Here is a 17534-nt window from a genome sequence, read left to right on the forward strand (position 1 = left end):
GTAACCCCCTACATCAGAAAAGGTGAGATAATAAACGATGAACGGTATCTTAAAGTACTGCCTTGCTCAGCCAGACATGTTGTGATTGGTATTCTATGGTGGCACACAACGGGCACACTTTTGTACTGCACCTATGTACTGTATGTTGCAGCCCCATACTCTGATACTTACACCAAATTGTACAGTCCGAGAAGGCCCATTCCTCGGAAATCTGTTTTTGGGTCATCGCCTTGGAAACCAATTTCACACCACTGCTTAGAAATCCGAGCTTCCAGGGGAACGTTGGGTTTCAGCGCCTTCCAAAGCTGTGAAACAGAAACCCACGTTTGTGCAGGATCTCATAGCATTTCGTATGGAGGGCACATTGGAGAGTTAGTAAGCACTGCTGTAATCCCGTGGAGAAGTTACTTCTCTCCAAAATGAAAACAGTGAACTACATAAAACAGTACATTTGGTTTACAGCTCCTTCAGTGCAGATGATTTTGTTATTTCTATTCCATGCATGTACATAACGTTATAGATCTTGATTATAAGAGACAGACAGTTTGTGACCACAATAATAAGTAGAAACGTACTGCAGTAACAGAAAGGAAATATCTTGGGACTTAAATGAGTAGACATTCCAGATTCAAATGCAATAACTAGATAGCTGAGACATCATTTAACTAATTAATTTAACTAAAATTTACAGAAATGTGGAGGAAAAAAAATAAGTATCCAACTAGCAGTGTTATCTCTTGTGCTTAAGGCTGATGCCACACGCGACGTAGGGCTGATATTTTCAGCAAGCGGAAAAACGGTTGGCGAAAATTCAGCCCTACGCCTGCTACTTGTGCCTGCACCCGAATGAATGGGATACGCTCAGGTGCAGGCACATGTAGCCGATATACGCATGAAAACGTGAGAGAATACAGTCTGGCTTTTTCATGCATATATCGGCTACATGTGCCTGCACCTGAGCGTATCCCATTCATTCGGGTGCAGGCACAAGTAGCAGGCGTAGGGCTGAATTTTCGCCAACCGTTTTTCCGCTTGCCGAAAATATCAGCCCTACGCCACGTCTGGCATCAACCTAAGATAAGGAAATGATTACAAATGTTCCTGCTGTAAAATGGATAGTTACCTGAGTCCTAACACACGTCTGCTTTCCATATGGCTGCCAATGAGCCTATCCTACCTCTTGAATAGTGAACAAGCAAACCCCACCAACAAGGGTTCCCACAGTGGGTTGCTTGAATTGAGCTGTTTCAAATGGTTGTTTTTATGGTTGAACGTGATGGACGTAAGTCTTTTTTCAACCTAACTTACTATGTTCCTATGTTATTATGAATGGGAGCTCTGGAAGTGATGCAACCCCCTCTTACCCCCGTATGTAATAAAAGCCACTAAGTTTGCCCAGGAGCAATAACCTATAGAAACCAGTAAGATGATTGCTTTCAAACAGGTGACCAGGTGTAAATGCTACCTGCTGATTGGTTGCTATGGGTTACTGCTCCTGGGCAAACTTAGTGCCTACTATTACACAATCCTATTAAAGTGCTAGAAGCAACTTGCACACAATTAGCATTAAAACACAAGTGCGATGCAGAGTGTGATTGCAATTTTGTTTTAATTATGGAAGAAATGCTACATTATAAGTAAAAAAATACAGGGTGATTTGCATTTGCATTAATAAATTACCCCAACAGTTTTTGGTGTGTGACTTTAAGGATCGGCTGGAGCTGCCATGGGGACCTGTAGCACTTAGGGCAAATACTGCTGTAAATGGTAACTCTTATATAGTTATTGCTTAAGATGTGGGTTATATAACTGTACAGTAACCCCAATCCAGCTGCAGGTTTTGTGTTGGATGATCCCTGATTGCAAAGAGTTTTAATGATTAGACCTTCTGACCTTTAAAAGCATTTCTTCATGTTGCGGGTCCTCTGAATCGAATGCCTCCCGACGCAGCTTTTCAATTTCCACTGTAAGGTTTCTGTAGCCAACGATCTGCAAGAGGCAGGCTTGGAGAGACACAGCCAACCTAGTCACATGGAAAGGATTATATTAATAACTTATATCTACCCCCAAAAGCCCCTGATTTTAGCTTTAAAAAGGGGCAGTTTAGGTATACACACACACCTTTTAAAAATGTAACCTATGCCTTTAATGAATCACTGTCTTGTTCTTACCCTTAATGGCTACCCTACTCTACTCCTGTTAGGGCTCTGGCACACAGGGAGATTAGTCGCCCGCGACAATTCTCCCGTGTTTCATGCGACTAATCTCCCCGGATAACGAAAATGTAAATCGCCGGTGGGATGGCATACGCGGTGGCAAGTTTCCTCTCGAGGCAAAAGGATAAGGAGAAAAAGGATAATAAGGAGAATTTATTTACACTTTGATAACAAGCTCTGTATAAACAAGACCCCTCCTTTCATCAGCTGCAGCCTATATCTCAGGTTTATAGATAAGAGGGTTAATTGTGGACTGATTACCTGCTCAGCTCTCCGTGCAGTCACTGGACACAGACCATAGTTGCATTAAGTCCATCAATAACAAATCCCATACCACTCTAATAAAGTGTCTGTGAATGAGGTGAATGATAAGAGCAAATGTCCCGTTTTCTCTCCCAAAGCCTACTCTGAGCCTGCCTTGCTTGTTTTCTTCATGTTGTGTATCTGAGCCTACCTTGCTATGTGTTATGTATCTGAGCCTTGTTTTCTTCATGTTGTATATCTGGGCCTACCTTGCTATGTGTTATGTATCTGAGCCTAGTTTTCTTCATGTTGTATATCTGGGCCTACCTTGCTTCATGTAATGTATCTGAGCCTACTTTGCTATGTTGTGTATCTGAGCCTACCTTGCTATGTGTTGTGTATTTGAGCCTACCTTGCTATGTGTTGTGTATCTGAGCCTACCTTACTATGTGTTGTGTATCTAAGCCTTGTTTTCTTCATGTTGTGTATCTGAGCCTACCTTGCTGTGTTGTGTATCTGAGCCTAGTTTTCTTCATCTTGTGTATCTGAGCCTACCTTGCTATGTGTTGTGTATCTAAGCCTAGTTTTCTTCATCTTGTGTATCTGAGCCTACCTTGCTATGTGTTGTGTATCTGAGCCTAGTTTTCTTCATCTTGTGTATCTGAGCCTACCTTGCTATGTGTTGTGTATCTGAGCCTAGTTTTCTTCATGTTGTGTATCTGAGCCTAGTTTTCTTCATGTTGTGTATCTGAGCCTACCTTGCTGTATTGTGTATCTGAGCCTAGTTTTCTTCATGTTGTGTATCTGAGCCTAGTTTTTCTTCATGTTGTGTATCTGAGCCTAGTTTTCTTCATGTTGTGTATCTGAGCCTACCTTGCTGTATTGTGTATCTGAGCCTAGTTTTCTTCATGTTGTGTATCTGAGCCTAGTTTTCTTCATGTTGTGTATCTGAGCCTAGTTTTCTTCATGTTGTGTATCTGAGCCTAGTTTTCTTCATGTTGTGTATCTGAGCCTAGTTTTTCTTCATGTTGTGTATCTGAGCCTAGTTTTCTTCATGTTGTGTATCTGAGCCTAGTTTTCTTCATGTTGTGTATCTGAGCCTACCTTGCCATGTGTTGTGTATCTGAGCCTAGTTTTCTTCATGTTGTGTATCTGAGCCTAGTTTTCTTCATGTTGTGTATCTGAGCCTAGTTTTCTTCATGTTGTGTATCTGAGCCTAGTTTTCTTCATGTTGTGTATCTGAGCCTAGTTTTCTTCATGTTGTGCATCTGAGCCTACCTTGCCATGTGTTGTGTATCTGAGCCTAGTTTTCTTCATGTTGTGTATCTGAACATACCTTGCCATATGTTGTGTATCTGAGCCTAGTTTTCTTCATGTTGTGTATCTGAGCCTAGTTTTCTTCATGGTGTGTGTCTGAGCCTACCTTGCTATGTGTTGTGTATCTAAGCGTAGTTTTCTTCATATTGTGTATCTGAGCCTACCTTGCTATGTGTTGTGTATCTAAGCCTAGTTTTCTTCATATTGTGTATCTGAGTCTACCTTGCTTCATGTAGTGTATCTTGCATTGTGCTGTGTTCCCTTACAATTTCTTTTACAGTACATATCTCTATACAGCTTTTATTGCAGTGCTAAAAGAAGTAGGTGTGAATAATATTCACCTTCCTCCGCATGCTGGAATAGTTACATTTTATCACATCATTTTTACTAAATCCATGTGCTTATGCTGCAAATGTGACAAATACTGGCTAATGCTATTAAACTCTCAGCACAATACACAATCACAATCAATGCTTCTTATGGAGAATAATAATGCAAAACACTAATCATTTCCTCACTTTCACAGAACTCTGTAATCCCTTTAATATAACATTGAAGAGACAACGTATCCTACCCATATACCGGAGCTTTCAATTAGCATTCCTAGAGAAAACCTCGGCAAAGGGCTTCCATACTGTGCCAGCATTTAGGGCTAACAATACAATGCAAAGAAATAAGGGGAAGCTCACTGCGGATTTGTGTCAAGATTCACTTTCTTCAAAGTCAGAATGTCTTCTATAGTTTTCTCAATGGCATCAGGATGGGCAGCCGGGGCATTCTGCAGAAGCTATAGGGAACACAAAAGAGGCAATGCACAATAGGATAGAAACTATGAACAATATGATGAAACATATGACAGAAGCAATGAAGAGCAGAGCAGAAACTGTACCATGATCAATGCAGTAGAAGCTACACGTGTAGAACAGTAATGCCATGTCTCCATTTTTAAAACTAAATTTACTTGTTAATAAAACATGGTGCATGGAAGGCCCAGACTGGGAATAAAAATAGGCCCTGGCATTTAAAGTACACAGAGGCCCAAAACAGCCCACACAGCCCAATAAATAGTAACTGTCTATGGCATCTTACAGCAGCCCCTCTGGCATTTGCTAGAATCCAAAGATTTATTCGGAGCAAAACTTTTAAGGTGAATAGGTGAATATATAGGGTTTTTTTTTTGTTTTTTTTTAAAGGAAAGTGTATCTGCTTGGGATTCCCATTAACATAGAGGTATAATAATAATCTCTGTAATAATAACACAGCAGCTTGTGCTTGAAGCCAACTAAGATACAGGTATGGGACCTGTTATCCAGAATGCTTGGGACCTGAGGCTTTCTGGATAAGGGGTCTTTCCATAATTTGGATCTCCATACCTTGAGTCTGCTAAAAAATCATTTAAATATGAATTAAACCCAATAGGCTTGTTTTGCCTCCAATAAGGATTAATTATATCTTAGTTGGGATCAAGTACAGGTACTGTTTTATTATTACAGAGAAAAGGGAATCATTTAACCATGAAATAAACCCAATAGGGCTGTTCTGCCCCCAATAAGGGGTAATTATATCTTAGTTGGGATCAAGTACAGGTACTGTTTTATTATTACAGAGAAAAGGGAATCATTTAACCATTAAATAAACCCAATAGGGCTGTTCTGCCCCCAATAAGGGGTAATTATATCTTAGTTGGGATCAAGTACAGGTACTGTTTTATTATTACAGAGAAAAGGGAATCATTTAACCATGAAATAAACCCAATAGGATTGTTCTGCCCCCCAATAAGGGGTAATTATATCTTAGTTGGGATCAAGTACAGGTACTGTTTTATTATTACAGAGAAAAGGGAATCATTTAACCATGAAATAAACCCAATAGGGCTGTTCTGCCCCCAATAAGGGGTAATTATATCTAAGTTGGGATCAAGTACAGGTACTGTTTTATTATTACAGAGAAAAAGGAAACAATTTCCAAAAATTTTAATTATTTGCTAATAATGAAGTCTATGGGAGATGGCCTTTCCGTAATTCGGAACTAACGGATCCCATACCTGTATATTTAATCCTTATTGGATCCCATTTCTGCAAAACCCCGGGACCCACGCATTATGGATAACAAGTCCCAAACCTGTACTTTAAAGGAAAAACTATACTCTCACAATGAATATGTAACCAGCACATAGTGTATATCATATTAAGTGGCCTATTAAAGAATCTTACCAAACTGGAACATTAATATCAGTAAATATTGCCCTTTTACATCTTTAACCTTAATTTATGCATCTTTAACCTTAGTTTATGCAATATATTTTTATGGAGATCTACTTTGTTTGTGGGTATAGTTTTCCTTTAATTAGCCTCCATGTGACCTACAGTCACTCAACCACCAGGGGCAGTGCAGGGTATACAGTAAATGAGCTGCCTCCGCACAAAGCGCCCCGCACACTGAGGGAGCTGCCCTTTAGCTATAGCTGTCGGTTCTTTCTCAGCCGCGCTGCTTCCCTTTCCTAAGCCACTTCCCCGTGTCACCAGAGGATAATCCTCTTTCCTGTGCTGTAAATTCAGAAGATTAGAATTTATTTTTTTTAACCTTGCAATAATTTAGGAAAGCTGGTTGAAATGTAAAAAAAGAAATGGTCCAAAAAAACAAACAACAGAGTGTGCATTGTTTGGTATTTAGGCTGATTAGCTAAGGGGAAAACTGGGAGGCATTTTGGGGGGATAAAGTTTCCATACAATTACTAAATGCTAACAAAGTTCCCTATATAAATGTATCATATGAAGATTGAAGTTGTTAGCACATGATATCCCATGGATCCTGCTGGTTTGTTTGAATGGGAGGCTTCTATAGACTGAAAGCATTTGTTATATATTCCTTAAAGATCCTCCCTCCCCATTCCCTTTCCTGCTCCTGCTGTTCTCTAGGGTGCCACGTGGACTGTACCACTAATCTGTTTCGGACAGGTTTACAGAGAACACGTCCACAATAAGGCATTATGGGTCATTAATGACCTCAAGCACAGTTGCAGTCAGTGTATGAAATATTCGATTCACTATAGGTACAGGTATAGGATCCCTTATCCAGAAACCTGTTATCCAGAAAGTTCCGAATTATGGAAAGGCCATCTCCCATAGGCTCCATTATAAGCAAATAATTCTAATTTTTAAAAATGATTTCCTTTTTCTCTGTAATTATAAAACAACACCTTGTACTTGATGCATACTAACAAATAATTAATCCTTATTGGAGGTAAAACAAGCCTATTGGGTTTATTCAATATTTAAATGATTTTTAGTAGACTTAAGTTATGGAGATTTAAATTACGGAAAGATCCCTTATCCAGAAAACCCCAGGTCCCGAGCATTCTGGATAACAGGTCCCATACCTGTACTTGCATCGATCCGCGCTCTTTCCACTTCTATATATTTGGGCTCTGTGCCACTGTCTGCCTCTTGTTCCGAATTTGGCCCACTTGTGCCTATTGATGCAGGGGAACCCTAAAACTACCACCACCTCCAAAACCAGATGGCAGCTTCCACAGGGTTCCCTTCTGCGGCCTTTGTTAACGTGTCTAAAGAATTAGGTGCATGTCACTTTCCTATGAAATGCCAAAATGACACCTAAAAGACATTTCCAGCGCCATTGCCTCTGATGTGTCAAAACACAGCAGCAGTTGCATCAGTTTTGATGCATTTGCCCACTGGATTATGGAACGGAAACTGTATTTTGGTTAAAAAAAACATGGCGATTGTGTCTCAATTTGCACACTGCAGCAGTTAGTATATGGCCTCTATTATTTTCTTTGTTGACTTAGTTATTTCTAATAAATGTCACCTTTGAATCATTTTTGGTTTTGTTAACCATTGTTTAGGGGGTATGCCAACTACCCCTGGTGTAGGTCCAGATTCAAAATAGGTCCAGGTATTTTAAAGACACAGAGGCCCAAACACCCTCCCCCACAATAAATAGTGACTATGGCATCTTACAGAAGCTCTTTTGGCATTTGCCAGAGCTTGTAGATTGCCAGTCCCGGACTGCCCTGATGTGCTCCACTAGTGCCTTCCTTATGTTGTGATGTGACGGTTCCTCTCTGTACAACTTACCATTTAGTGCAAAGATCAGGTGCCACTGTGTGTGGTGACATGTTTTTAGTAGTATTGTTGGCATGTGACTCTCTCAGACTGAATTATTTCAAGCCAGTCTCTGGTCTATGTGCACAGAAATCCCAACTGTTTCAATATATTCTCAGCCTTTCACTATTTTCCCTAAATAAAACTAACAGCAGTGATGCTACCAGATCAACCATTTTGAAGATGGCACAAATTCATGCACTAACACAATACACTTGCAAACGCTGCCTTGATGATAACATTATTTGCAAATGAGATGACAATGTCACAATCAGCCATTAGTGAGGTGCAGTTACTGTTGCAATACAGAAGCAGAATATCACTTACCTTGCTCTTTGAAGACTTCAGGGAAGATTCTGCAAAAACAATTTGTGTGTCAATGAAAATGATGGAGATAATCAGGATATATCAACGTGTCTCTGTGTTATAACAAATCTCCTTATTCTCTACATTAAGACTATAGAAAGTGTAGGGCAGGGGTGTGGAGGGAAAATACACACTAGAATCAGCTTGCACAAAAACTTGGTGAAGCAAAGCTAAGGCTGCTGGGAGTCTCAGGCGTAGATAGGGAACATGATGTGCAGTTTCAATGTATGTGTGCAAAACATGTCTTATTGTGTGAAAAACAATCCTATTGGGTTTATTTAGTGTTTTTAGTAGATAGAGATCTAAATTATGGAAAGGTCCCATACCTGTATATAAAACTTTGCACTTGGGTCCACCACTCTAGGGTGCAAAATAAGTTCCTGACACAGGTGCACTGTGTGCAAATTGATGTTGCCCATTACACAAATACCCCAGAAAGGTGGCACTTACCTATCTTTAGCGTTCGGCCAGCACCGGGCTTATTTTTGTAACAGATTCTCTGCAGCTCGCAGCGTCCCGTCAGCTTCCGCAAGATAAATTTCAAGAAACGCCACAGACAAATGCAGTAGAAGTATATCCACACCTTAACCACCATTCTGTAGGAGATATACAATATTTCCTAATCATAAACCTTATAAAAATGACAAAACTGTGCCAATATTACAATATTAATTATGGCATTAAGATATAAAGACTTAAGCAATTTCTTTAGTATTCAACTTAGACAGGGAATCAGAAAGTCAATGAGAAGGATGCGCTAGAGCTGTAACCAAGGAAACCATTAAAGCAGTTATTTACTAATACTGCCCCAGACCATTCAAAGCTTTATGATAATTGGTTGCTATAAATAATTGCACCGGTCATGAACTGCACCTACAATATCTTGGTGAATTAGGGTTAAGGTTTGCTACTGGTCTAGTAACCCATAACAACCAATCAGCAGGCAGCTTTATTGGAAAAAAAAGCCTGGTTGTTATTGGTTAAAAGACCTGGGCAAACTATATAGGTCTTATTACATTAATGGTGGCCACACACGTGGCGATTTCCGATCTTTCGTGTGACCATCGGTCGCACGAAAAATCGTACAATCGGCCACTAACCTTCAGGGCTGAAACGGCAGATAAGGAGGTAGAAACAATAGGATTTCTACCTCCTTCTGCCGATTCAGCCCAGAAGGCAGATTTTGATCAAGCTCCTTCTATGGCGCCCAATCAAAATCTTTTAACCTGGCCGATCGGCGAGTCGACCGATATCAGCAGCTTCCTGCGATATCGGTCGACTCACCGACTTACTATACACACACCGAATATCGTACGAAACTAGGTCTTGTATGATATTATTGGTGCGTGTATGGCCAACTTAACATGTTTGAGTATTAAGAAGCCGCTGAGCCATAGAGAAACAGCACCAGTACCCCTATTTCTTCCATCTGATATTGTAGTAATAGCTAATACTGGTACCAATAGAGCTGTCTCAGGCTCTGACCCCCAAGTAAGTGTTCAGCCAGGATACCCTGATTCTGTAGCTTAGATTCAAAAAGGAAACCCACCTGCATCTCACAATAGTAGAATATCTGCTCCAAGATCACATAAATGTTACAAGCCACACATTGGGTGACCTCGATATCTAATACAACTAATGAATCTAGGATTAGCTCTGGTGATGTTTGCAGTTCTATGTAACAACTAAAATGACCGAAGTATTTAATGAGGTGCTGCACTGCAACCTCTCTGGCCTTTATGGCACTGTAATTTCATGCCCTAGATATGTCATCGCCAATGCATGGACAAAATGGCAGAACAGATCAATAAGACTGGCTTAACCACCATTCCTACTGGAATATCAGGAGGAGAATCTTATTTACTGTCACTCCTGCTCAAAACGTTAAAATCAGCCTTCTAATTAGTTTCTTTCTCTATCCATGTTAACCTAAATAATGCAGAACCAATTCAACAAAACCCTTACATTTCTCCCAGTGGTGATTATCTGGTGGGGGGGGGGGAGACAAATTCACCATTTGGGATAAGGCCAATAATATTAAACTCCATACCCTGGAGAACTTGTGTTGGACCTTCTTGTTCAAGTCAAGAGATCATCATAGGCCGCACTTGTCTACATATGTCAAGGGTTTAAATCAAAAGCTCCAATTAAAAGCTAAAAGAAGAGGTCTAACCTGAAGTTAAACAGTAAGAACTGGGCTCTGTGCAATAAAACAGACCATATTTATTGCTTATCTACTGTATATCCCAAAATATATTGAAGAACCATAATTAAATACCTGACTACCACCTACAGCAGAACTGCAACTCCCAGAGTGCCCTGGCCAGTGAAATTGCAACCCTTGCCCATCCTTTTTTTCCCATTCAAAGAAGTGTTTCCAGTTCTCCATAATTATGTATATTAGCAAATGATAATGCCACTCTGTTGGCTTAGGTCATATTTTCACTTTCTACACGTTACTGCATAGTTTCATGGCTAATACTGTGTTTTAATCTGTGCTTTTTATATTCTGTGTTCCCCCGGCTGAGTTGATAAGTGGAGAGAGGATGCAGAAATAGTAGGAATTCAGAGAGGAAAAGAAGATAATTCACTTATTGAAATCTACAAAAGGAAGGGCTCCCAGGGACTTGTACAGCAACTGGAACAATGGCTTCTAAGAGAACAGTGAAAGTTCTATTAAACTGGCTTAAAATATTTACTTTTGTAATCTTGCATTGCTTAAATAGAAGAAAGTAGGCTCTAGCTTACGTAATGGTTTGTGGGATTTACTGTAAAATTCCTTGGGAATAATGGCACATTCAAACTTAAAGGGACAAACCCATGTTACAGACACTGGCCAATGGCTTCCTCGTGCTGGCTGTATTAAAAGCCACTATGGGTCCATACCTTATAGACTCAATGGGGTTGTTTTAATGTGTCCTCCAACCACTAAAATCTGCTATAGGGCCATGTTACATAGGGTGTAAAATATCTCAAAAGCACAGAACTTATTTGGGGAGATCAGGGTACTCTGATCCAATGCTTTATGTTTTAAAGGGCCACTATTCAAAAGGAGATTTTAAGAGCCAAACGTACATTTGCTTTATTTTCCCAAAGTGTGAAAGAATTACTGACTTAACAGTTACTGTCTCTGTTCAATTGTAAAGTGATGGATTCTGGTACAGGTGTGGGACCCATTATCCAGAATGCTCGGGACCTTGGGTTTTCCGGATAAGGGGTCTTTCTGTAATTCATATCTCCTACCTTAAGTTTGCTAAAAAAATTATTTAAACAGTAATTAAATCAACTAGGATTGTTTTGGCTCCAATAAGGATGAATTCTATCTTAGTTGGGATCAAGTACAGGTACTGTTTTATTATTACAGAGAAAAGGGAATCATTTAACCATTAAATAAACCCAATAGGGCTGTTCTGCCCCCAATAAGGGGTAATTATATCTTAGTTGGGATCAAGTACAGGTACTGTTTTATTATTACAGAGAAAAGGGAATCATTTAACCATTAAATAAACCCAATAGGACTGTTCTGCCCCCAATAAGGGGTAATTATATCTTAGTTGGGATCAAGTACAGATACTGTTTTATTATTACAGAGAAAAGGGAATCATTTAACCATTAAATAAACCCAATAGGGCTGTTCTGCCCCCAATAAGGGGTAATTATATCTTAGCTGGGATCAAGTACAGGTACTGTTTTATCATTATAGAGAAAAAGGAAAAGGAAACCATTTTCAAAAAAAACGTCAATTATTTGATTAAAATGGAGTCTATGGGACATGGGCTTTCCGTAATTCGGAGCTTTCTGGATAATGGGTTTCCAGATAAGGGGTCCGAAACCAGTACTTAAAATCCCTCTGTTTTCCACAGAAAAGCTTCACCCACCAAGTACAGCAGAGGAATTTAATTTTCCAGACTTCATCACTTTACGATTGAAAAAGGCCTGGGAGGGGTTGGACCACTCTGTAAAAAGGGAGCTAAGAACTGGTACCTGCAGAATAGGCAGATAATTAGGGTTTCATTTCAATCTCTGGAATCAGATTTGTTTGTGTAACAAAAATAAATAAATCTCAAATTAAGGTGATATAATTTCCCTTTAATAACCCAATTGTAAGAAACCATAAAGTCAACATGACCTAGAAGTCTATCTGGCTTGACACAATGCAACTGAGCATGGCCAACCAAACAAGAATAAAAATGACAAATTCCATACTGGGGACTTCTCCTTAGATGGTTTTATAATCTGTAATGACAGATACAATAAATATATACCAGCACAGGTATCCTTCTATTTTTCCATGTCTGGCGTTATCTGGACTTTACAAGTCCTCCTTTGGTGGCTGAAAATTTGGTTAGAGCCCTCCTTAGAGCATAACAAGAATGCAAATATACGAAAGCTCTGTTGTATCTGCTCCTAAGCCAATGTACCAAGAATATATAGAGCTACAAATAAGTGCTTACCCTCAAGTCCCACTCTATTTGACCTCCATCCTTAGTTTCTAGGAGGCCCTAGATGAGCCAAAATGTCTTCTCCTTAACAAGATGATATTGAATCATCGTCCTACCCGAAGGCATGGGCTCCGATGCTCATGTGTCCAAGGCTTTCGCCAATGAACAGCATGTGCGGACAGATCCACCTTCGCCGAAGCTAGGGTGAGACCCACCAAGTCTTGGCCTGGTGACAAGCCCGGAAGACTATGACACCCATCCAGGGTGCACAAATCAAACAAAAGTGTTGTGTGCTGAAGTGTGCGGGTGCAATGCCACTGATTGCCTTGGAAAGGCTCCAGCTGGAGGCTGGAAAGCGAAAAGAAAAATACCTCCCGCCCGCCTAATAACTGGGGCAAAGGAAGTGAAGCATGATTAGGCAGAAGGAGCATGTGCAAAGCCCCCGACTAAAAATTAGCCAGCAGCTCTTCATTATGGGAACACAGCTCCTCCGCTTTCATCAAGCCTGACAACCTAAAGGCCAGAGGACCAAGTGTTTCTCATTTTGATACTACACTTGGGGGCCCATTTACTTACTCACGAACGGGCCGAATGCGTCCGATTGCGTTTTTTTCGTAATGATCGGTATTTTGCGATTTTTTCGGAAAATTATCGCGACTTTTTCGTTACCAATACGATTTTTTGCGGAAAAACGCGAGTTTTTCGGAGCCATTCCGAAAGTTGCGATTTTTTCGTAGCGTTAAAACTTGCGCAAAAGGTTGCGATTTTTTCGTAGTGTTAAAACTTGCGCAAAACGTTGCGCCTTTTAAGTTTTAACGCTACGAAAAATGCGCAACTTTTCGCGCAAGTTTTAACGCTACGAAAAAATCGCAACTTTCGGAATGGCTACGAAAAACTCACGTTTTTTCGCGCAAATCGTATTGGTAACGAAAAAGTCGCAATAATTTCCAAAAAGTCGTAAAGGCGCCGAAAAAATCGCAAAAAATACGAAAAAGTCGCAAAATGTTCGTTTTCCAATCGGAATTTTTCCAATTCGGATTCGAATTCGTGGGTTAGTAAATCAGCCCCTTGATCTTAGCCAAAAGGCAGAGAAGTGCACTGAATCTCTCTCTAACTGCTCTTCACACTGAGCCCCCCCTAGCCACTACTCCAGGCCCACAGAATGACAGCTAAGAGCATTAGGGAGATATACAGGGATATTGGTAGCTTTATTTTCACTGGGCTAGAGCAAACTTAGTTAAAGAAAAGCACTAAGGGCTCTGTACTTTTTACCATATTCACTCTAACAGACTCTATGTAAAGAGAGAGGCAATTCAATAGGTTAAACAAGGATTGTCAGTATAGCAAATACATCTTGGATCAAATTAGAAATTTTGAGGGAAGAATCCTTTTTAGAAGAGCAGAGAGTGTTAGCGTGAGGGTCAGGAGAGAAGCTCACTACCTAATGTTACCTGTAAGTTATTGTACTGTCTCTCTTGGTCTATGGTTGTTTGCATCAAAAATGCACGAAGTCAGCACTCTATGGAAAAAAATGATCATTAAAGTAATTAATTTTAATTGTACGTAGCCTACAGTTGATTACCATTAAGCACAGGTATGCTAACCTACTTAATTACCTGGAACCTCTGGAACCGGAGACCTGCTGGACAAGCAAAAGTTAAATACAACTTGATTATGTATCTAAGCAGATGTGAGGGAAATTTCGAACAAGTGGCTATCTTTTTCCATTATAAATACACTTTTTTTGGTTTAATGTGTTTATTGAAACAATTTTCATGACTGTATAGATGAGTACAATACTGAGAAGTAGACTTATGCAGTTTTGGGTGTAATAAGTAAGTGTCTTGTTTGCGGCTGCAGCTAAGCGTTCAGCTAGAGCTCTTTCTGATTTGGTGAGTAGGATAAATTGAAGTAGTTTGCTGACAAGGGCCCAGTCAAAAGATAGATGTAGTGGTTTACCTGTTAAGTAGGTCCAGTAAGTGCTGAGTAAGTGGAGATTGCCCATTTTGTTGCCCATAAAGTTGATATTTTAAGCAGACGTGTGTATAAGCAAAATAAACCAATATCTACTTTATAAAGCACAAGTCACTTGCAGCAGTTTTACTCTTCTACTGACATTCTGTATCAATGATTTCATATATGTATATATGGGTGTATATATATGTATATTCCTGCTCCATAAGCCATACCTTCATATTTCACTTATCTATGTCTGACAAAATAAAGCATTTGACTGCCATGGGTGGAAGGGTAGGAAGGGGATACTTTTGGGAACAGGGAATCTTATTGCTACTTCAGGTTTGTACTGTCACTTTTTATTACATATATTAATTTATAGTGGCACCATAAGGATGAGAATTTACATAAAATGAATTACCACTAAAGCTTCTCCATGTATATTCTAGGTCCAGACTAGTATTCAAAATATGCCCTGGCATTTAAAGAACACAGAGGCCCTGTTGGTAATTTTAACCGACCAGAACCTTATTATACAACAAGACCCTGAGACAAAGTTCTCAGCATAAATTATGCTTTATTCATTAATCAAAGACAGAGTCTTGTGGAAGCTTTCAGCAACACAGAACAGCAACTGAAATGTGTCACTAACAGCTTCAAATGAGACCCTGAAGGTCTTAGCCTTTTATAGAGGATGACATACCTTATCTAAAAAGTATATGATACCCCTTTTACAACTGTCTGTGTGCTCTGTGGTACCAGCTGTGCAAATAGCAAAGTGCATGTAGGGTCTTAACTAGTCAGCATTATCATGTCTGGCCCTTGTGATTTTATAAGATGGTATATTTGACTTTTATATTCTACTTTATACCTTGCATATATAGTATTTATATACCTTTATCTCCTACCTCACCTGCCTTGGGTTGTCTTTATAGGGGACACTGGGGGATTTTATGTGTCCCTTTATGCAGAACTGACCCGTCATAAGTGAGTGTCTCAACAGCCCAAACAACCCCCATGGGCCCAATAAATAGTGACTGTCTATGGCAGTGATCCACAACCAGTGGCTTGTGAGAAACATGTTGCTTACCAACTTCTTGAATGTTGCTCCCATTAGTCTCAAAGAAGTTGTACATTTAGCTTGGAGGCTTGTGTGGCTTGCCAACAATTTTTATATCCGCGTGTGGCTCACAAATAAAAAAAGGCTTGGGATCCCTTGTCTATGGCATCTCACAGCAGCCCTTCTGGAATTTGCCAGAATCCACAGATTGCCAGTCCAGGCATGGCTGCCACTAGCCATGATGGAGATCACTGAATCTGTGCACTAGCCCTGTTGGCAAATGAGTAATGGAATGATATTGACAGAAGAGTAGGGCAGCTTATATATAAAAGATAAACCTGAATCTAGATGCTTCTTGGGGGCATACCGAGGTTAGGCCTGAATCAGCAACCCAAATCCAAATGAAAATTGTCCTCCTTTCCATCCTCTTCCCTCTGGGCTTAACAACTAATCACATCCTATCTCAGCCCCAAGCTCTTGCATGTCTAATCAATCAGAAATGCACCTTGGTTATATTCCCTGTTCTATATAAACAGCATTCTTAACAATAGGCTCCTGGCTCTGCATTATTTTTGCTGTCACTGGAAGCTTACAACAGATCTCTGGGTTTCACAGACTTAAAAGCAAAATAATTCAAGGAAAATCCTGGCCTTAAATATATATATATTCTCTTTATACATATATAACAAGAAATAGAGAAAGTGCTAATGGTCCTATGAAAAGGAGAGTCTTTATTCCATCAAGTACACAATTGCACAGACATCGACACATTTCGATGACCGAAGTCAGGATGTCCCCAGAGGATTGAAACAGTTAATGCCCGTGCTATTGTGTCCCTGATGAAGTAAAGACTCTTTTTCCCTTTCACTGTTTGGTGTACTTCTGGTTAGCACCCAGTGGTTTGATTTGCCGTAGCAATATCCCACATATCCAACATATAAATATTTCAAACTGAATTTCGCTTTCCATCTAATGGGATCGGAGCAGATTTAATACAGCTGTGAATTATTATATCCAGCTTTGTGTCTCAATTTCGTGCTGCTGCTGCTGCTTTGGGAGGGTTTGGCTGTATCACACCATCTCTCACCTCCGAAATCTGCAAGGTACATCTCCATGGCAACATCCATTTCATGCCCCCTTCCTCCCACTCGGATTCCGAGCTGCTATCTTTATCTAATGGACATAAAGGTAGGAGCTCCATGGTGCTCAACGGCATCTGCCCTTCTATCCACCTGCAAAAAAGCCTCGCCAGCAATACATAAAACTGATTTTGCTATATTAGGGTATATCTGAATCTCACAATAAATAATGCAATCGTTCTTACTGGATTGGAAAGAGATGGTAATATTATTTAGGTGCATTATTAGAGCAATAATATGTTATAGAGTAATTACCATTGCTTACCGGCTGTGCCCAGGGCAATGGCTTCTACATTCTGCGCTGGATTAAAAATCTGGCATTTAGTCAGGCGCAAGGTAGCCTTGTCCTTGATACCTGCTATAGGTTGGTGGTAAGTACAGGGCTCCATAGCACCTTGGATATGCTGGCGATCCCTATCTAGGATGTGTGAATAATGCACAAGCTCGGGGTATCCATGAATATAGCGCTGCTTAAAGACAGACAGCCCCTACTATTCACTTAGCCCAGGATATTCTGCTCCATGTTGTCTTATGCAGGATAATTGGAAAGAGGCAACAAAAAAAATGTCTATAGTTTCCTTTTCTAAATGAAAAGCAATAACATATTTCAGTGAAATAAACAACCATTTATTGGCTCACAATTAAACAGAAAATTAAAAAAAAAAACAAAA

At 39.9% G+C, this 17534-nt stretch overlaps 1 protein-coding gene across 4 annotated transcripts in view; it reads right to left on the bottom strand.

Annotated features, from left to right (window-relative positions):
• elmod1 (ELMO/CED-12 domain containing 1) overlaps window positions 1-17534 on the bottom strand; it is a 52635-nt gene that overhangs the window by 15073 nt on the left and 20028 nt on the right. For 3 of the 4 annotated variants that reach the window (XM_012957258.3, XM_012957252.3, NM_001078847.1), the window contains 5 exon segments: window positions 8717-8862; window positions 8228-8256; window positions 4466-4563; window positions 1894-2023; window positions 172-305 (listed from right to left, as the gene is read on the bottom strand). In XM_012957258.3, coding sequence (XP_012812712.1) covers window positions 172-305; window positions 1894-2023; window positions 4466-4563; window positions 8228-8256; window positions 8717-8862 — 537 coding nt within the window. 4 annotated transcript variants of the gene reach the window in all.

This window comes from Xenopus tropicalis, chromosome 2 (genome assembly GCF_000004195.4).
Source record: "Xenopus tropicalis strain Nigerian chromosome 2, UCB_Xtro_10.0, whole genome shotgun sequence".
Taxonomy (NCBI): Eukaryota; Metazoa; Chordata; class Amphibia; order Anura; family Pipidae; genus Xenopus; species Xenopus tropicalis.